Source organism: Centruroides sculpturatus, unplaced genomic scaffold, assembly GCF_000671375.1.
Source record: "Centruroides sculpturatus isolate CEXI.00-Female unplaced genomic scaffold, Cexi_2.0 scaffold766, whole genome shotgun sequence".
Classification (NCBI taxonomy): Eukaryota; Metazoa; Arthropoda; class Arachnida; order Scorpiones; family Buthidae; genus Centruroides; species Centruroides sculpturatus.
This window is the reverse complement of record NW_019384954.1, coordinates 193,563-215,531: the sequence shown is the minus strand read 5'-3', so window position 1 is coordinate 215,531 and position 21,969 is coordinate 193,563. Positions and strand designations below refer to the sequence as shown.

Genomic DNA, 21,969 nt, shown 5'->3' with positions numbered 1-21,969 from the left:
TCCAAATGCTATCGATTGTCAGCTGAAACAGGATTCTATCCAAGAATTTATCAATATAATTCAGGCATTAAATTATTCGTTCCACACAATCGATTTTTACTATCACTTCTTAAAGATCAAATATATATTTTTTATATAAAAAATTGATTAAAATCGTAACTAAAATTAATAAATTATTATATAAAAAATACAGAATTTTTATCTTAAATCAATGCTAAAGGTCATAAGTAATTATATGATAATCTAAATTAGAATTTGAGCAATAAAACACGAATTTAAATAAATACAATTTATGTTTTAATTAGATAAAAATGTTTAGAAAATTAATAGTGATATTTTAGCGAAATAATTTTTTTTTTTTACAAGGATTTATTATTTATAATTCTCAAGAGTTAAAGTAGATCATTTTAAATTTATGTAGTAGTAGTCTGGATATTTTTCACTTATTCAAACATCATCATCTCGATCCTTGTAAGCACAAAGATGCGGAGAAAAGAACAGTCAACCATTACAGCAACCTTTATATATCTTTGAACAATTCTTTGACTGTTTACAAGGACAATAAAGAGTTTTTTTCTTTTTAGTTCATTTTAACAAATATAGTATTTGTACCAGAAATATCAATATCTCTGTTATTTCATGTTCGTTCAAACGGTTATTGAAAAACTAAAGTTGACAAAGCGAAAATCTTTGAAAATAGCGGTCATTTTAAAACTCAGCATCCAGTAAATCGCTCGGTTGAGCCTCTTCTCCCTCCAGAAAAAAAAAAAGAAACATAAAACTGACCGTCGTGCCCTTCATCTCAACGACGAAATAAATCTGATACCTTCTTTTCCACCCCCAAAAAAGAAAAAAAAACCACTTCAATAACTTCCCATAAACAAAATGATCTTTCTATGGCATCCCAGGCATCATTAGTTGACATCCAAGATCTGCTCCGCCTCTTCTTTCCGGTTGCTAGGTAACGACGACCAATGATGGTGACAGACAGTAACACTCCGCCCTATAAAATGGCCGATACAAGATCTAGACTCGACGATAACAACAAGCAGAGAAGATACCTTAATTCCTTTAACTTTCTATCAATTGTTGTAGAAATTTTTAGTTTGCAAGAATTAATTTTAGCGTGTCTATAGTAACTGAATTGTATGTAAAATAAATTAAAAGATATTTAAAGAGCATTATCCATCCTTTTGGAATGTTTGGCAATTTATTTTATTTTATTTTTTTCCTTTCTTTTCTTCTTCTCTTTCGATTCGATATAATCCGGTTCTTTAGATGTTTAAAATAGAAAATATAATTGAAGAATTGCATACATTTTGCAAATTATTCTTTTCTCCGTGTATAGAATTAGAAATAAATGTAGGAAAAATAAAAAGTGAAAGAACAGACAATTACCTTTGCATCAGAAGATAATATGACGTGGAGATTAGATCACGAAGAAAATAGGTTATTTGGTAAGAGAAATAAATGGCACTTTTATCACCAAAATTACTTGTCATTCTTCTTTGCAGAGGTTTTTTTTTTTATTTTATTTTTTTGACATAATCTCATCACTTGTGATCCGCAAATAGCTCAACGCTATTTGCTTCAATTAACTACTAAAATAAGTCTAATTCCTTAAATTTTCATGAAAAAAATGTTTTAAAAAGACGTAATTATAGCATGTATATTTTCTAAAATACATAATATTTTCTTTATTTAAGAATTTTGTTAATAAGAAATTATGTTTTAAGAGAGAGAGAGAAAGAGAGAGAGAAAGAGAGGAAATTTGTTATCCGGATGATGAATTTTGATGAAGAAAAGTTGACAAATATGTATACATATTTTATTTTTTCTTCATTTTATTCAATTCCCAATGACACCTATTAGTTGTACACAGATGTACTGTACATTCATGACTTTCACAAAGAACTACACGAGGTATTACTAGACAAACCGCTGTTTGTATTCAAATAATTAGCATACATGACGTTATATTGATTATCGAACAATTTTTATTCGTTGCCGATAACGTATTAATTCTAAGAGAAACAATCAAGATCAAGAATTTATATAAAGAGAGAAGAAAATTAAATTTTTCCAAAAAATTTCTCTATAATCAAAGTATACANGTTTGAATTGATATATTATTTTCTTTCTTTTTTAGGGCACCTAAGAAAGCATTAAGAGTGAAATCTTTAGCTTAATTTGTATTTATATTTATATTATATTTAAATATTGAAATCTAATATGCAGATGCAAATAAGAAGAGCATATTACCATAATACAGTAGCTTTAATTAAAATTATTAAAATAAATACAATATATATTTTTTAAAATTTTGTCTTAAAAATGTCATTTGTGAAGACCTTAATTTAATCTGCCTTAAAATACTATAAACACAATTTTGTTTTAATGATTTTATTCATTGCGAAAATGTTTCTGATTATTATTATTATTAATTATTATTTTAAAAAATAATTTTAAGAAGTTAAATAAATTTTAATTATAATTATTGTAAAATTGTCTAAGCTTAATATAGAACTAAAGCGATTAAAAATTTACATTACTTCACAGCATAATTCTTGATGAGTGTGAAATAAAATCATTAAAATTTAATAATTTCTTATTAATTTTATAGTCCATATATTTTTTAAAATAAGGTTTATTGTTTTTTAAATGGAGATAAAACAGGAGCAATGTGACACAGTTCTTCAGGTTGAGTTCGGATGGAATTATTTGTAAACTGTTGATAGGCAAAAAGCATTGTTCTTGATTCGAATGTAAACAAATTGACGTTAAAGAAAGAAAATGAAATATGTACTTAGAAAAATGATCAATTTAGAAACACGAGATGAAATTGGTTCCTCTGTCTTACTATATTTTTGTCTATTTTTGTGTATTTTTTTTTTTTTTGAAGCCGAGTGCGACTTTCTTTACTAAAAAAATCAAGGTTCCTAGAATCGATTCTTGGAACATTTTTGTTTTTTTGGATATTTTCTACGGATATTTTAAATTGTATATTGGCTGCTATACAAAATAAAACAGAGGAATGGAGTCCAGGACATAAATTGGCATCACATTTCTTCACAAGAATTATTATTCACCTAAAGACGGACATAGAAGCTGTATGTTCGAGTGCTTTCCTTCGTAGGGATGCTATGCTTGATCCTCTCCACATATCGCACGTATCAGCCGTTCCTGCGTGGCCCATGCCCATACTACAGGCACCGGCGAGTTGCGGGGGTGAGGACGAGCCCGAATTGGGCGGACTTGAGGCAGTTGCCGTCTGCATACCAGCTGCTGTAACGGGTGCCAAACCCGGGGGTGGTGCCACGCCCGCGTGCGTATTGAGCGTGTTGAGACCACCGTAAGGTGGCTGATAGACGGCCGAAGAACAGGCGCTCGTCGTGATGGAGGGGAGAGAATTGGGAGACAATGGGGATGACACTTGGTTCATGCCTCCTATAGCAGCCGCTGCCGAAGGACCAGATAATGCTTGTCCCAGAGTCGGTTGGCGGGATAGTGTAGGACCCAATGGAAGTCCCGGATTTCCCATTTGGGACATGCCAGCTGTCATGGACCAACGAGTATCTGGTGCGGCGAAGGAACAAAATCCGTCACTCATCGATCCGAATGGTGGCAAACTGTGTGATGGCAAAAGGGCACCAGGGCTCCTGAAGACGTTTGTCGTCTTCTTTCGTTTCTTCCATTTGGCTCTTCGATTTTGGAACCAAACCTGAACAAATTAACGCTTACATTAGTGCATAATTCAAAACAAATCAACGCATTTTTTATCTAAGAATATACAATAATTTCTAAGCAATAGAATCAAATATTAGTTTCTATCTACATCAGAAACATTTATTTATATTTAAATAATAAATAAAATTCTTTATTTATAAAAATCTATTATCGACATTATCTCTAAAAAAACCCCCAAAAATATGAATTAAATATAAACAAGGCAAATTTCTGTAATTAAATAAATATCTACTAAATATATTTTCATAAAATGAAAGTTATGACATAAAATATTTATTTATTTATTAAACAAAATTATTTTTACATATTTCGAAGTACCAATAGAAGCTGAGTATTTAAGACGTGTCACATTTTTCGTGACAAACATTCGACTGTATATTGTCAGTCAACGGGTATCTCAGATTACCAATCTTTTGAATAATTCATAAGAATGGATATTTACGGTGCATATCCTTTTTTCTGCAGCTGAAATTTACGCTTATTTTGACCGTGTTAATGCATTAAATTACATTAATATGCAATTTAAAGCGTTTAAAAACATAAGCATCGTTCGACTTGTTCCTTGATTTTCTACTCTCCTCGGTGAATTTCACGTTTGTAAATGGTTAAAAATCGTTGAAAATAAATAAAATTCATCATCAAATAAAATGCTTTTTTTTAAAAAATAAAAATAAAAAGTTATTTATTTCTAACAAATGCAATTTTCCTAAAGTAATATTTAGAATTCAACTACTTTCTATCAAAACTGAAACGTCATGTACAAATGTTTTGATTTTATTTATATTTTAACAATTCAATTTATATTATATTTTAGTTTTTAAATGTCTTTAAAACATTTATTATATAAGATTTGTCTGCAATGTCTCGAAGGATCTACTGTCATTCGAAATTAAATAAATATATCTTTCTCAAAGAGGAAAGTGATACTCTGGAATTCTATTAATGAACGTTAGAAAATTCTATTAAATTTCTAAATATTTAAACATTTGTTAATAATGTAGGATATTGAACTTTGCTCTTACTTGAATTACTTTATCGTTAATATTATTAAATTTAAAGGAGAAATTCGTGTATAAATCCTTTGATCTTATGAAAAAGATGCTAACATGTAAATCTGCATCCTTCTCTGTGGCCTATATAAACTGATAGAAGATTTTTAGCATGTATTTTCCACCAAAAAAATATAAGAAAGCGATCAAAAATTAAATTTTTATCGTCTAACAAAAAATCTTTTCGTGTTAAAATACTCCTATTTTGTGAAATTTTAGCTTTAATTCTCAATATTAAAGAGTATAAGAAGACTATTTTAAAGATGAAATCTCGATCCTCCTAATCATAAAGAGGAATCCAACCATGTTATAAGATCAAAGCTATTGAGATGTTCTATTGATGATGCGGTTACCACATCATCCGTTGTTATTTGGGATGTGGATCACATTTTCTACAGCCTTAGATAAGCCAACACTTATAAAAGAATGTTTACAAAATATTTAAATTATTATATAACCCTAAAGTAAGAAGAATTTGTAAATAAAAATTCGCATCTTGATTTATTTTAAATGAAGTAATTTATATTTTAAACAAGGAAAATTCGTGTTTAAATCCGTAGCTTAAATTTGCTAAAGCGGGGGATTTAAGTTACGTTTTTCCACTTCTTAAGCATCAAATCCATATCTAAACTACGTAAATCCACGTCTAATACTATTTAAAATCATACATTAACCGATTTAAATCCGTAAATTAAATAGATTTAAGAAAATTAACGAATTATAATTTTCTCTCCTAATGAACATCACATAATAAATTTAAATTTAGAATAATTTAATTGTAAACGAATCGCGTATACAGGCTGTAATTAAAGCATTTCCTTATTATAAAAATGTTTTTATTATTATTATTATCATCATCATCATCATCCCAATTAACACGGAGACGAATTAAGTTACATTATATAAGAAGAAGTTTAGGATGAGAAGTTAAAAATTATAACCAACAAGATAAGCAATAAAAGGTGGTAGAAGGAGGACGAGAAGACACTTTTGTATTAACCAAGAGGATAGAGAAAAAGCACGCTTTACGTCCTCCTCTATATTCATATTTTCTGTCCTATACAACGCAGGTATATATACGTGTCTTCTAATGAACGTCGGGGAGTCGGTCGGAAGCAGTTGAATCCCTGGAGAGAAGCGGAACCGAGTCAAACCGTGGCTCAGTTTATAAATTATCCATGAACACGTTGACAGTGGATGGTATAGATCGACTTCGTCCTCTCCGCTGCCAACTATGCTCAAGGGAATCGTTAGCTACGAAGCAATCTCAAGCAGCCAGTCCTCCACTAGCAGGAGAGTGGGGTGTACCGTACAGCAAACGCGCATTTGATATTAATGTGGTTTTGCTGTCCCATTAAAAAGTAATCCGTCCCAGCGAGACTGCATCCTTGCGGGTACCACCTGAAACAGATAAAATGTCACCTTGCATTGAAGAGGACAAACTAAGGGAAGTTCAACGTTGAAAGAAAAGTTCAGGGATTTCTATAGGGGGAATAGGGGAAACGGGGGGGAATGAAATGATGCTACTCCTATGCCACTCTCTTATTTAGATCACTCACAAAAGTTTCGTCTTTAAAACTTTTACCTTTTTTCCCCCTCTATTTATAACCTTCTATCAATCCGATCACTAGATACCATCCTGATTGACAACTGTAACTCTATTGTTAGATGCATCTGCTGATATTCTCTCGGCGCTAAATGCTTTTGAATGGATAGAAAAAAAAAGAAAAGAAAATTTTCTCTAAAACTTTATTAATTATGAAAATTTGTTTAATAAATTCATTTGTTTTCTTTAAAGATAAACCCGAAAATCTTCACTTTTAAGTGCTTTTTATAATGATAAAGTATGTAAAGTCATTAAATTATACGTTATTTTCAAAGTTTATTACGAAATTAATTAATAATTTTTAATTTAGTGTTTAATTTTGGATTTTTTTAATCGAATTATATAATAGTTTACTCGACTTTACGTGTCTTAAAATCATCGAAAATTATGTTTCAATTAGAAAAATTAATTGATTATTCTTAAAAGTGAATTTTAGAAATTAAATACTTTGAATTTATTATTATTTTTAATCCTCTTAAATCTTCTATTTAATCTATTCTTATATCATCAGCTGAAATTCTTTGTTTTCCGAGTTACATAATTCGAAATCTATAAACAATTCTAATTGTATATATATATTAGAGATGATCTATAGTTTAAATGGTTGTTTACTTTATACGGAAGTAATAAATAAGATCTAAATCTTATTTATTACTTCAAGATCTAAGCAAGATTTATTTCATTTCGTTGAAATTTATGTTTTGAAATCTGATTTCCTTTCCGTTATATTCTAGCCTAAAATAATATTTTTATTTAAATAAATTAATTTTTCAGATTCTCTATAATCTAAGCATATAAAATAATATAAATTTTATATAAATATCTAAATCTTTAACGTAATTATCACTGATAACGCCATACTAGTGTATATAACATTTCCCAACAGGTAGATCGCGTATCCCGAATTACATTATGAAGTTTTTCTAGAGAATTAAAACAAATAATTTAATTCGAAATATGATGAAATATTAGTTTAAACTAAGGCCTAATAATCTATCAAGTAATACGAGAAAGTATTTTTTATATTAAGTTTTTTTTATAAACGAACGAAAAAGAAAACTAAATTTTTATTTACGAGTTTTTTCTCCAGAGAATCTCCATCTTTACAGCATTTTAAAAGTGCAAAAACCTGTATAACTTTGTAGATTATCCTTCTAAACTTTTTATTATATTTTCACACGATAGGCCATCGATAAATTCCTTTTTTATTAACGTAAAAAATTAGAAAAATAAGAATAATAATAATCATTTTTCAATGCCGAATCTAGGAAACTCGCTACCTTTTGGATACCATTGGAATGAACCAAACGTAGCCAAACGGAACCATTTATAAATGTGTTAAAAAAATAACGATCTCGTTTCAGGAGCATACGAGAAACTATTCTAACTGATAAAACATCGCATATCTTATCGTAAAGATGCTGTATATTCGGGATGAAGCAAGATCACTTAGAGAAGTAATGCCCCATTTCATAATCAACATCCTCTCCGCATCATATAAAACGTTCAAAATACATCTTAAATAATCAAAATTTTATAAGTTTTTTAAAACATTTTAATGCTTTTAATTATTCCATTTAACATTCATAAAATAAATTAATTACGATCTCTCTCTCTCGTTGATAAGAAATTATAATTTTAAAACCTTAAAATTCAATTTAAAAGCATTCTTTAATAAATAAATCTTCATAATATTGCACTTAAATTTAAGTATATAAAACTTAAACTTTTAAATCGATAAAAATATTAGTTAACAACTTAATTTAGATTAACAATTTGTATAAATTAATCGATTTATCATTAAGAAAATTCTTTATTTTAATTTTTTTTTAATAATTTTTTACGCAGATGAATTTTATATCCATAAAATAAAATTGAATTTTCTCGATTTTCTTAACGCGTGATGGTGTTTTTAATTACAAAAATTAGGGGGAAAAAATCTATAAATTTTGCAATTTCTTCAATTTTTATTTATTTATNAAACATCGCATATCTTATCGTAAAGATGCTGTATATTCGGGATGAAGCAAGATCACTTAGAGAAGTAATGCCCCATTTCATAATCAACATCCTCTCCGCATCATATAAAACGTTCAAAATACATCTTAAATAATCAAAATTTTATAAGTTTTTTAAAACATTTTAATGCTTTTAATTATTCCATTTAACATTCATAAAATAAATTAATTACGATCTCTCTCTCTCGTTGATAAGAAATTATAATTTTAAAACCTTAAAATTCAATTTAAAAGCATTCTTTAATAAATAAATCTTCATAATATTTAACTTAAATTTAAGTATATAAAACTTAAACTTTTAAATCGATAAAAATATTAGTTAACAACTTAATTTAGATTAACAATTTGTATAAATTAATCGATTTATCATTAAGAAAATTCTTTATTTTAATTTTTTTTTAATAATTTTTTACGCAGATGAATTTTATATCCATAAAATAAAATTGAATTTTCTCGATTTTCTTAACGCGTGATGGTGTTTTTAATTACAAAAATTAGGGGGAAAAAATCTATAAATTTTGCAATTTCTTCAATGTTTATTTATTTATTAATTAATTCTTTAAAATTTCTAATCAATTCAATTTATTTATTTGAAAAAATGCTATTTATTTTAGTATTATTGTGAAGATTTCAGGCCGTTAAGTGAGTGAAAAAATAAAAATAAATTTTTTTTTTACTGTAAATTTATATATTTAATTTTAAAATAATAAAAACAATTAAATTATTCAAAAATATAAATATTTCTTAAAGTATTTAATGTAAAACTTTTAAATTTAGATCAGGAATTAATGATGAAAGCGTCATCTTTGTAAGATTAAAGATTAAAGATGCTAACTTCATCATCATCATTTTTTTCTCCTTCATTTTTTTTTTGGTTTAAAACCAATTTTAAAAAACACTTTATTGAATCATTATCTTTAATAATCGCTTATATTTTCTACAATGCTTACACCTTAAGATCTATCATACATATAGTCTCGATAATGATCCATAAATTTTGATCAAGAAAATCGTTTTGTCTGCATTTAATTTCTATCTTGGCATTCGCGAAACGAAATCAAAAAGAATCAGAAATAAATTAAAGTTTTATTATATTAACGTCTATTGATGTAAATTTTTGATATTTAATAAAAATTTACTTGTCAAATTTATCATATAATATATAATGATGCTGTTGATCCGACAGCATCCTCATCAACAACATCTTCATCAATAGCAACATAACAATAATTTTTACATACATTAATTAAATTTCGATGGATTTTCTATTATATTTGAGTATTAATTAAACATAATTTACGTAAAAATATTAAAAATAATTATTTAAAACGACGGGATTCTTCTTACTGGATACATCTTAAGTTTGCCTACTCTATCCGAAAACTTAACTCAAAATAACGAGTTTAAATCTAGTTAATTTTATAAAATTTTCTATTTTAATTTTACTAACGTTTATTCTAAATATATATTTATATAAATCTGAATGTTTTTAGTAATAATATTCATTAATTAATTCAATTTATAGGCTTATTTTCTTCCTTTATCGTTCCGACTCAAACCGAACAGTGATAAGTTTTCTGCTTATTTTTTGGAAATTTGAGATAAATTATATATAAAAAAGCATGTTTAAAATTTAAAAAATTATATTTTTATATTATAAAACTATATTTATTAATATTTTACAGAGTATTAAGTTAAATAATTTCTCGAAAGGTTACCATCTCCGAAGAATGTAGAGCAATGTCATAGGCCTAGAAACGATTTTTGATAGGTAGAAGTTAATTATTTTTATTTTTTTAAAAATCATCAAATAAATAATTAAATTTAATAATTATTTATTATATAAAATAAATATTAGATTTTATAATAGAACTTTTATTAGACAAAGAAACAGTCTTGATACAAACTAGACGTGCTTTTCAAGGAAACAGATAAGTAAATAAGGCAAATTTAATTAAAATATTTTAAAGAATAATAAAAATAAATATATATTTTAATAAAATAATAATAAATAAATCAAAATATTTTAAAGAATTTTAAGAAATTTTACATTTTTCTATCTTTTCTTTACTGCTGAATCGTTATCGACGAATGTCGCTTAATATTTATTCTTGTAAACAAAATTAAAGATAAGTGATCAAAATAAACAAAGATATTCTATTAAATTTAAAACTTTTTAACTAAAAAACATTTCAATTTTGATAATTAAAAGTCTATTTATCATCAATTGAGCGTGGAAAATACATTGACCCATTTAATTACTTAAATCAGCTTTAAAAACTTAATAAAAAATGACTAATCTAAATTAATAATAAAATTTTAAACTAATTAATCTATTAATTAGCAAAATATTTCGATTATTAACATAAAATTACTTAAATTTGAATAAAATTTAAGCCTTTCGATGATGACTTTTTCATACATGACGATAGAATAATTTGATTTTCGGTGTTACATCACACGTAAAATTGAAAATAAAACTGAAAAAATAAAATGAAATAAAGACAGGAGTGGGAATTTTATTAATAAATGAAAATATTTTCTAAAATTCATCACAAAAATCTATCAACAAATCATAAGATCTATGGAAATAGAAGATGAAAAAATACATTTTGGAGATGATAAACATCTCAAAAATCTTTAAAAAAAAACACTGAAATATTTGATATTCTAGCTTTGTTACTCATCTAAAAATGATCTCGAGCATTCAGATTAGTTTTATTTTATTAAATTTATCAATAATAAAATATATAAATCATAGTTTCCATGTAAAAACATTGTACAGAGCAATCGAGTCTTTGAATATTTTAGCAATTTATATATTTCCAGATCGAAGAAAATTAAAAATATATATATTTATTTATATAAAATATTGATGGTTGTATACTTTATTTTGCAAAAATAATGGAAATGCATATCTTAGACGGGTATAAAATTCAGGAAATGTCAGAGAAATGAATATTTTCTGACGTACAGATGACGTTAGAAAATATGCAGTTCCGGCTGTTTTCTCACTCTACCGAATAATGTTATAGCCTATAGAAGCCCCATTTGGAATCGAAGTGGCAATAATGCTATAATTTACTAGCAATTCAGAAACTAATAATGTAATACAGTGGGTAGATCTAAGGAGAGTTAACTCGACCCTTCTCTGTGTATCACACTATCCATTGATGTTGGATATCATAACTAGAGAATAAATTGTAATATTTTCTGTAATAAAATAAAATTTAGGATTAAGAAATTAATTAGATTAAATTTAAATGACTAAAATTACATTAAAATTTTAAAGGGCCTATATTAAATTCTCGTATTATCGTTCGGCATATCTTACGGTTTCGTCGTCTCCATTTCGCCTATTTTTACATCTTTAGATGGGAATTTTTCAGAAATTTAACTTCGAATTGTCTAAAATTTTAGTTTAAAATTATATTTTATTTTTGATTTCTACTTATAAATCATAAATAGATCTAAATTTTACTTTTTAAAATGTGTTCGCTGTGGATACGATCAGGAGTTACATCTGATATGTATTGTGTCAATTTTTGGGTAATTTATAACTAAATCCGTGCTTAAAATTAAAAAAAAATGATTATATTTTGTTGTTTGTAGCCTTAAAAAGGCCCTAATTAAAGAAATTTGCAAGAGTTTAAGCTTAGAACGATCTCGTTTTCCCCCTTTTTTTCCTGTACGAAGATGAATACATATGTTATGAGAATATGGAAGTTACTTAATTGTTATCATTGTTATCTAAGCTGTCTTAGGTCTTTGGAAGCATAAAGATAGAATTTATTTATATATAATTCTATTTATAGGCCTCTTACGTTTCTAAGTTTGATAACTGCTATCAATAGGATGAATCTAAACAAGTCCTATTTATGTTGTCATAGCATAAATAAACCTTTATATATTATCTTACTATATACATATTTAAAAATATCTTATTCGAGTTCTTATGTTGCCATTAAACATTTGGCCTCCTACTGTTTGAGAATGTATATAAGTCCACACCAATGAACAATTCGATAACACATTGGCCTGGGAAGATTTCTGGCAAGATAGCTTATACTTTTTTATATTAATTTGAATTTCTAGACGGAATAGGACTCAAATCTCCATTAGAGATATTAATATAATTATTATTAATACCAAAATCGCTAGCAAATTATCTTAGGCCACAGGTTGAAATCACTCAAAATCCTCTTCTATATAATAGCCTATATAGTATGATATTTTCTTTAGGCCGATGTTTCTTAACTGGTAGGTCGTGGCCCTTCCGAACTTATTTCTAAATCTTTCAGTACGTTAATAGGGATTGACTATAAAAAAAAGATTGGGGAAACACCGCATTAAACTCACACAAAAGACTGAACTGAATAGGTTTATACATTGTTCACTTAAATAAGCCGCTTCCTGTTAGTCAATGAATCACCCATTGTACGTATATTACCATAAGAATATTATCCATTCTAAGCTATAAATTATAAATATTAAATAACTGTAAAAGCCAAAAATCGAGGATGTTTTCCAGATTTTCTTCGAGAAGTCGAACACATTATGTTCTGTATCTATGAGCTTGAATCTTTTATATAATAATGAAAATTGTTGTTTATCTTAAGATAATTTTAGAATATAATTCTCAAAATTATATAATATATGTGTTAATCTATAGTTTATTATAGATTTAACACATTCAGATCATTATGAAAATCATCAGAAAAAAAAATTTCGCTTCGTTTCTCATAAGAGGATACGCCTTCGCAGCAAAATTAATTTAGTTATATAAATTGAATTATTTTATTATTTTCTTATTAAATTTATAAATTAAATTAATTTAATTTGATTTAAATTCATTATTTATAAGTAGTAGTCAAGTTATAACATTAAATTTAATCACCGAAACATGTTTTGGAATGAATAAATAAAATTAAGTGTTTGTTTGAAAACTTTGAGCATCAATTGTATAGCAAACAATCAGATAAAAGATATTGTTTAATGATGTACAACTCGTTAATCAGCAAACCAAAGACAAATTCATTGGAAACCATTCACCGTAGGGATTCTCTATTTTGGTCTTTAATTCTGCTAATCCTATTTTCCAACTGATTTTATCGCTCCCTAATTGCAGTCGATTGGCGTGGGAACACGAATGACCATAGTAGGCCACTTTAACCCGGTCTACTCCGTTTAACTCAAGTCTGTTAAGATTCTAACGTCACGGTATACCATGTAAATCCGATATGTCTAGTTTAAGTCATGCTCTGCTACCTTTCTTTACTCACAGTAGGCCAACTAAACCTCTTTTAAGTGAAGTCCTTTGTTTCTATGGCATAACAAGCGTTTTAAATCTGGTCTATCGCCAGGTAGGTCAGTTTAAATGGTAAGTAATAATTATAGTTCATAAGTTTCTTAGTAGTAGCATTTAAAAATAGGTTGGTATTTTATTCGTCTATCGTAAATCCGACCTACCTTAAGTTTGTATGATTTGTTACAGTTTATAGATTATAGGCCATATAAATTGGTTTGTCATTTCGATTAATGTCTGTTATATTTCTTTAATCATATTAGATCAAATTTATTTCGTTTAATTTAATCTATTTTAAATATATGGCTTTATAGTAGGCCGCTTAACTCAAATGTAATACATTTAAATGAAGTTTGTTACGCATCTTAGGCCATTTTCAGCCATTGTACTCGGTTTTAAATAAAATTTGTTACGTTCCCGTATTCGTATAAAGCTGCATTAATCTGTATACAATATTTAGCAGAATACTGTTACGTTTCTATAGTCACAGTACGCCATTTTAATTCAAATCTATCCGATTAGTGAAGCTCGGTACGTTTTCTGATCTCTATAACGACGTCTAACGATACGATTTTTGAATATTAAAATAATCAACAATAAGATAATAATGATACTTGTTCTTTCTTCTCTTTATCTTCAATGAAGTCGAGTCAATAAGACTTTAAACGATTCGTAAATCGGGTGCCATTCGTCATTTATTCTTATTCTTCGCGCTATTTGTTCTCGTTAAAGATGTCGACTTCTTTCTTTCTTGTTTCTAATACTTAAATCTAGATCTTCTGATTAAGGAATAGATCGCTCGTGGCCTAATTAACAAGGTGTAAAATTTATTCCACAGTTTCGAGTTGCGGTGTGCTCGTATACAGTCTTAAATGAATGTTTCGCCTCGTTTAGAATAAACTATTTGCTTCACCTAATACCAACATCCTCCAAAATATTTTCTCCCAAGTTCTCTCGATCGCCTGAATGTCTCCTTAAGGAATGCTCTCGGTTATTTCTGTTTTGATTGTTAGTGCCGTTATGGTATCTTTCTGACCCAGTGCGTTACAGCTTCCAAAATTAGAAGAATAATTACTACCTCATCAAGAAGTAGAGAAATTTTTACGCAACTCTGATTCTTAGACAGCTACTAAACGTCTAAATATTCTAAATTATAAAATTTGCAGCGATTTGCAAGCGTCTAAAAATACTCCTCTTTCTCTCTCTCTCTCTCTACGAGTTAAATGATGCGATTCTCTAGTTAAAGAACGAAGAGTAAACTACTTAGTTATATAATATATAGAAATAAATGTAATTCTCTAATCTATTCTTTTACCATCCAAAATTATAAAACTTGGATTAAAAACGTCGTATAAATCGAAATTTGATAGTAGAATTTTCTGATATTTTCCTTGGGGTTGTAATTTCATTACAAGTAAATTTAAACTTTGTTGTTGTTTGACAGTTTATTTCTTCTGGTTGGTACTCGCTTCACTTTCGGAATGGAGCATCAAACGAGCAAGACACCTTAATTCCCGATGTCGGCATTGACTGTTGTTTACGCGGCATGTCTACAGTACATGACATCTTCCGCCATTACCAACACACGGAGTAGGGCTTAACGAATTCGACCAAAACTCTGTTTCAGGTAAAGGAGAAAAACCACCGGATGATTAGAGAGTCGGAAACACCATAAATATTAGCGTCACATTTTTGTCACATGGTAATGTCCAATTCCGCCACCGGAGGTCGCTAATCCTACCGACAGGCAACCTCTCCCCTCCAACATTCCCTCCACCGTGTTAAACACAGATAAATGGCCGGGATTAGATGGACCACGGAGCGAAACGGGAGGCTGAAATTAGCCGGGGACCCAACACGTCGCACTGAATGTCAGCACAACTTCTCTACAAACTTCACTAACTTGTGTGATTTTTCGTCTTTTTCTTCCATGCGTCGACATATTTGCACAACACTTAATTGTTCTTTATTTAATTTAATACAAACGCGACTTGGTTCAAATGACCCTACTTTCCCAATAATGACCCTATATTAAAATAAAGATAGGAGCATTTTTTTTAATATTATAAACTCAAACAAATCATAAGTCTTGACTGTTATATGATATAATTTCCTTGCCTATTTCGTCTCACATACTATCAAGAATAATTAAGCAAAAAAATAATATAAATTTCTTTAATTAATCAACATCATTAATATAATAACTTATTTTCGTTAGTTTTGATATGAATAAATGATTTAATCTACGAGTATAAATGCTTTAAGAGTGAATATTTAAGCATCTTGATTTAGAAGAATAGTATTATTTAAACATAGAGAGATGTATTTACGAATATTTAATATTAAATTTCTATAATTAGATTGCTAATAAATTTCTTTAGATACTCCTCTCTAACTTTTCAACGTTATAAAATTAAAATTAATGTGACAAAATATAAATATTACATACAAATATTATGTAATTTTGATCAATGAGTTTAAATAATAAACTTTACATTAAAATCCTTGAAATTCTATATGAATTTTGCTTATGAATGGAGCTTTCGAAGTAGTCAACACATATTAAATATAGAGTCGTGTACACCTTTTATTTTATTTTCAAACTGAAGTGGAAAAGACAGAGCTTATTACATTAAAACCTAGAATATTATCCTAAAAGCTAAGTGTTTTATAAAAGGAAAAAAACGTATCCAAAAGTCTAAATTAAATTTATATACCTTATAAAATCAAAGTAAGTAGGCGTAGGCCTACGTTTTCATTAACTAATGAAAGTTTTCCTTTAGTTTAAACAAATAACAAACACATTAAAGAACAAAATAGTAAAACTTTATAATACTTCGTTGTAGCCTTTCCCGAACCAAAATTTGCTCCAGAATTTCTAAAAAAATATTAAAAAAAAAGAAAACATTCATCAAGATTATTTCGAATATTATAATTATTTTTAAGGCCTTCAATTTAAAGCCTTTAAGCCTTTTATATGACTATCAAAATATATATATGTTTTAAACGAGAGATGCGATCTTTAATGATACTATGAGATGTAGTAAGCATTGTAGGCCTTATACATTCTGTATGGCTCCGTATTTTGCCTTTCGTTCTTTTAAAACTCGACATTACGAGAGAGGAACCAAACTAAATTAGAAATTATTACGGTGGCTGACACAAGCCAGTGCATCTATAAATTATGACTGCTACCTGAAGTGATATTCTGACTTTGTTTTTCTGAAATTTATGGAGAGTTTTGTAAGATCGGATTGTATGTTTTGATATTGAGCGACAACATATTGTCTAGTTTATCTACAAGCAATTGTAATATTTAAAGAAGAAAATAATTAAACAAATAATTTGTTTCGATTGAATCCAATCTAACAACAATCGTCCAATCATTTAGAAAATAATATTTAAATAATGATGTAATTATATAAAAATTTAATTAATTCGTAATTTACGTTTTTATCTTATAAAATTAAAAAAAAACAAATAATTAAATAACTCGCACAATTGTATTGCTCTGTTCGGTTCTAAAATAAAATGTTACGTAGATAAGAGGGAAAAAATAATATAAATTAATTTAATTTTGTAATTAATACTTAAAATTTGAATTGGTCCTAAGTTATAATTTTATATAATTCCAAAATAAATAATTAATTTAGGAAAAAAGTATGATTAATTAGCAATAAACGTATAACAATGACGAAGGGAGCTTCACTGCATAACAAAAGTCAATGCTGTAAAGAGACCTTTACAGGGGAACTGACTAGTCTATTCAAATGAGTAAAGCTTAAGAAAATTATAAATCGTTTAATGATATTTAATCGGAAAGGTGAAAGAAATGATTAAGAATTTTTTTGCACGTTTTTAAATTCATATTATAAAACAAAGATTATATTTTTATATTTCGTTAAAGAAAATTCAAATAACAATTAACACCATTAGTCTAGGAAATAAACAATTAAACCGTTTCACCAATCAATTAATAATACAAGAAAAGAGACTAATATAAACGATAAATAATTATAAATATTAAATAAAACATAACTTAAAACTTTCGAATAAGCTTAAATAATTTTTATTTTAACGCATTTATTGAAGTTTTTTTTAATTTTATATCTAATACAGTAATCGTATAAATGGATTTAGATATTTTTTGTTTTTTTTTAATATAAAATTTAAAGCGTCATATCGTTCCTGTTTGGAAATTTTTAGCTTGTTTTTTTTCTACATAAAAATCGTCCAATACCAATGGTACTTTCTTCTTCTATCAAGCAGACCATCGGATCAATTTGAGAAACGGTAGATCACAAGAAAAGTCCACTGGAGATTTCATCTTCTTGAGAGAAGCAAACCACCGAAAACATCAATGCATGTTCAGTTCCTCTTATTCAATTCGTGTCAGTTGTTTGTTGTAATCTGACGTATCTAAACCTTTCAAATCATATTTAACAATAGCGGAATAAACAAAAACGAAAACTAAAATTCCTATTCCATATATAAAAACAAATCTTAGGTTTTAAGGAAGCGCAAAAGAATTATAGAAAATTTAATAAATTAATCTAAAATTTAAATGATTTATTATGAAGCATAATTTTTTAGATTAAAAAAAAACACACGACAAATTTTCTTTGAATTAAATTGAAAACTTTTTATTTTTAAAAATAATATAAATGAATAAATTTTATAATAAAATATACAATAATAACTATATCGTTAAATAAAATCAAAAAATAAATAAAATCACAATTTAAATTTGATTTCANGAAGTATAAAAACAGCTTTTGTTCTGAAAATAAAAGGTATTAGCATGAAGAGAGAACTTTAGGATAAATAAGACTGTTAAAATAAACTTTATTTTGATAAACTCTTAGTTTATAAATCTTTTTTGTAGTTGAGGTAGATGTAGTCTATGCAGAACCTCTTCTATGGAATTTAATAAAAGGCAAGTTACAAAATTTATTTAATAATAGAATTTTAATAATAGAAACTTATTTAATAATTTTTGACAGAACTTTTATAACTTTGCTGCCACTTTCAATGTAGAAAAATGATCAAACATTTAAATCATAATCAACAATAGGTTGCAAAAACAATGATCATAAAACTGTTGTATAAACTCTCTAAGTGCAAAACCTGGGCTAACTTGCTGCAAGTGTAAGGTAGCCGACTGGGTGGAGATAGGGGATTTGAAAACCCACTCCTTGGCACCAGTGTAAGGTTGCCATCTTTTAGGTGGGATCAGTTAATCCTGTGTCAGTATGAACCTAAGGGAAGGTTGAATGTGGGCTGAGGTGGAGGAGGCAAATGATAACAAGTGTTTTCGAAATGAAAGCTGTTTATTTGCTTCTTAGTTTTATCCTTTGAAGTTTTAATGAATTATATTTGTTAATCTGATTATATTCTATTTAACTTGGCAGAAAATTAAGAATATAATTCTCAGTTTTGTATAAAAATTGAGTTTGAAACAGTTACGAGAAGCGCGATAAATGTCAACAACTTCAAGTGCGTTTGTTAAGGAAAAGAAGGATAAATTTGGATTCGCAAGAGTTGTAGCACAGTTAAGAATGGAAAATAAATATTTATAAATGGAGAATTATGGTAATATGTAGAAAAATTATATGTTTTTATAAATAAAATTACCTGAACTCGAGATTCAGTGAGTCCAATGCGCATGGCTAGTTCTTCTCTCATAAAGATGTCAGGATAATGGGTCTTGGCAAAACTCCTTTCCAATTCCTGAAGCTGAGCCGGTGTGAACCTTGTTCTATGACGTTTTTGTTTGACAGGTTTCTCTCCATCGCTTCCGGAAGGACCACCTGAATGCGAAGTGTTGTCCAAATTCTGGATGGTTCCTCCATGACTTACTTGCGTCGGATCGACTCCACCATTCGGCTTCAATACATCACCCGAACTGTCTTCTTTTGCCACTGAGACATGGGGAAAAACACTGTTTATACTCATCACCTAATTTCAGCTTCATTAGTTTTAATTTGTGAGGGGTCAAGCAAGTGACTCCCTAAACAAGAGAAAGAGTCCAACACTAAAGAATAAACCGTAAGAAAGTGATAAGAGCGAACGAAAGAGAGAGAGAGCAAAGAGGAAGAGGAGGATGGAGAGAAAAGAAAAAATGGAAAAAATTTTTAAGTGGGGGATAAACTACGAGAACGGGCAAGTGTCCGTTGACTGTAAAACTATGTACAAACACAGCGAAATGTTTGTTTTAGGAGGTCTCATTTTTCCACGCCTCTAGTACCTGCGCCGGAGCAGCAGTCCCGTCGTACCGGCAAATTACATTTAGGAGACTGCATAGAATAGGCCGACAGTAAACTAGTTAATCCCTGTTCACAAATTTAATCAGCAGCAAACCTATCAAATCAGAACGAGCTAATGAAAGAGCGAAATAACTCAATTAATTGTCTTCCCTGACTGCCAACGGCTGGGGAGTGTGGTCTTACCTAAGGGAACGGTTGCTCCATGGAGATTGTTGAGCATCGAGTCTGACTGAAGGCGCCAAGCAAAACTCGGTGCCAAAAGTTGCGAACGGTTGCAGCTAGCCACCACGACAGTTTCTGTCTAACCCCTCTTATCAATTGCAGTCCTGTAGAATTTGCCAATGCGTTTAAAACGCCAATATACACAGCCAGTCCTTTTGTTCTAGGCTTGCCACCGCGCGCAAACCAACAACGGACCAATCAGGTTCCAGCTTAGTTGCCTGTCAGCCATTGTCAGGCCGTGAAGCACACGTCTGAGGAAACCGGGAAGTGTTTCGGCCGGTTGCGGCAGCCTCGCCTCCTCTGCTTCCGTCTCAAGCCGTTAGAGGTGAGAGGAATTTCTATCCTTGCTTGATTCAAATTTCTTCTTCCTCTCGTCCTCCTCCCTACGCAAATGCACACAAACGTACTCCTTGCTTTTCCTATACTAAATTGCTCGTCGTATATCTATCCTCCATTTAAACATATACTCAAATCTTAAGCCATCCTCCTAAAAAATTCCTAGAAAAAACTCTTCATCCCACAGGATCTTATCTCCTTTACATCCATTCTTCTCTTTACTCTTCCTAATGTGATTTTTATTCTCTTACAATTTAACATCTCGCTAACTTTTCTACAACTTTTTAATTTTGTTTAAAGATCTCCAACATATTTTTAAACGCGTTTAAATTCTTAAATTAAGTAAGGAAGATAAGTAAAAATTTACAACTTCCGAGTAATTAGAGAACAGAAAAATATAGCAAAGATGAGGTCGGATTTTTATTTCCTCTAACATCTTTATAAAGTAAACAAACTCGTCTACTTGTTTCAATTATTAATTTTTATTAACGAGAGATTTTCTACAGGTTTTTTTTTAAACAGTTAAAGTTATACCTTATATTGAAAGTAAATTATAGTAAAATATATTAGAGAAGAATTCATAATTTACTTTACATACATTTTTATTCCCTTGGTGACTTGATTTAAGTACAAAATAAGCAGAGAAATGAAACTATTTTAAACTTATTATTATTATTATTTAATTTCTATAACAATTCCAAAAATAATTTTCAAAAATTCCTTATAAATTCACACTTAAATGGCATAATATAAAGGTATATGTAGGCCTACTCCACTAATTATCCTGAAACTTTAGTTCTAGTTAACTAGAAAAAAAATTATTTGAACAAGCTAATCTATTGATAAATTTGTATAAATTTAAAAAAAATTAATGGAAAATAAAATGTAAGTGATCGAATTTTTGCCACCAAAACGTGTAGAAGTATTTAAAATTCATTAAATTTGGTCTGCATCATCTTCATCCGCATCCGCATTCGCATCATCACTAAAATATTAATTTTAAAATTTGTATCGAATATAACTTAAAAACAATAAAAAATTTTAACTATTTATTTATTTTTATTCACAAATTACAGATATAAACTTACATAACTTAAGGCCTAAACATTTTTCTAGTTATAACTGATGCTTATATTATATAACCTGTTGGCATCACATTCAGAAGATACTATAAATATAATTAATTTTATAATATATAAAAGCGTTGAAATTACTTTATAATTATAGTAAAAGGAGTAAATTTTCAAATTAGAATTAAATAATAATATTTTTTTATTAAGATATGTTGTAAAATTTACAAATATTCTAAAAATAAAAATAGAAAATAAATTCATTTTAAGAAATAAATCTTATTCTGAAAAATATAATTATTTTTTAAGGTTTTTTTAAAGAATATTTTCTTATTATCTATGACGTTTTT

General features: G+C 28.3%; 1 protein-coding gene and 1 long non-coding RNA gene across 3 annotated transcripts; one reads left to right on the top strand and one right to left on the bottom strand.

The window, feature by feature from the left end:
• Positions 1-2,693: 2,693 nt before the first annotated feature.
• LOC111632341 (homeobox protein orthopedia-like) lies at positions 2,694-20,570 on the bottom strand. Its single transcript, XM_023376749.1, has 3 exons — positions 20,175-20,570; positions 19,360-19,646; positions 2,694-3,721 (listed from the first exon to the last, which is right to left on the bottom strand). The coding sequence occupies exons 1-3, from the start codon at positions 20,209-20,211 to the stop codon at positions 3,086-3,088; spliced, it is 960 nt and encodes a 319-aa protein (XP_023232517.1). The 5' UTR covers positions 20,212-20,570; the 3' UTR covers positions 2,694-3,085.
• On the top strand, positions 13,388-19,246 carry LOC111632342. Of its 2 annotated transcripts, XR_002757845.1 has the most exons (4): positions 13,388-13,473; positions 13,549-13,800; positions 15,170-15,352; positions 19,137-19,246. It is a non-coding gene; the product is annotated as an uncharacterized LOC111632342 (long non-coding RNA). The 2 variants fall into 2 exon arrangements; XR_002757844.1 differs by having other exon boundaries at positions 13,414-13,800.
• Positions 20,571-21,969: the final 1,399 nt, after the last annotated feature.

Bases quoted from the DNA above. Each gene is read 5' to 3' on its own strand.
- LOC111632341 (XM_023376749.1), bottom strand. From the start codon at position 20,211: ATGCTCAACAATCTCCATGGAGCAACCGTTCCCTTAG. The intron at 19,647-20,174 runs GTAAGACCACAC...CCCATGTCTCAG, and splicing joins TGGAGCAACCGTTCCCTTAG to TGGCAAAAGAAGACAGTTCG. The intron at 3,722-19,359 runs GTAATTTTATTT...TAATTTGTTCAG, and splicing joins TCACTGAATCTCGAGTTCAG to GTTTGGTTCCAAAATCGAAG.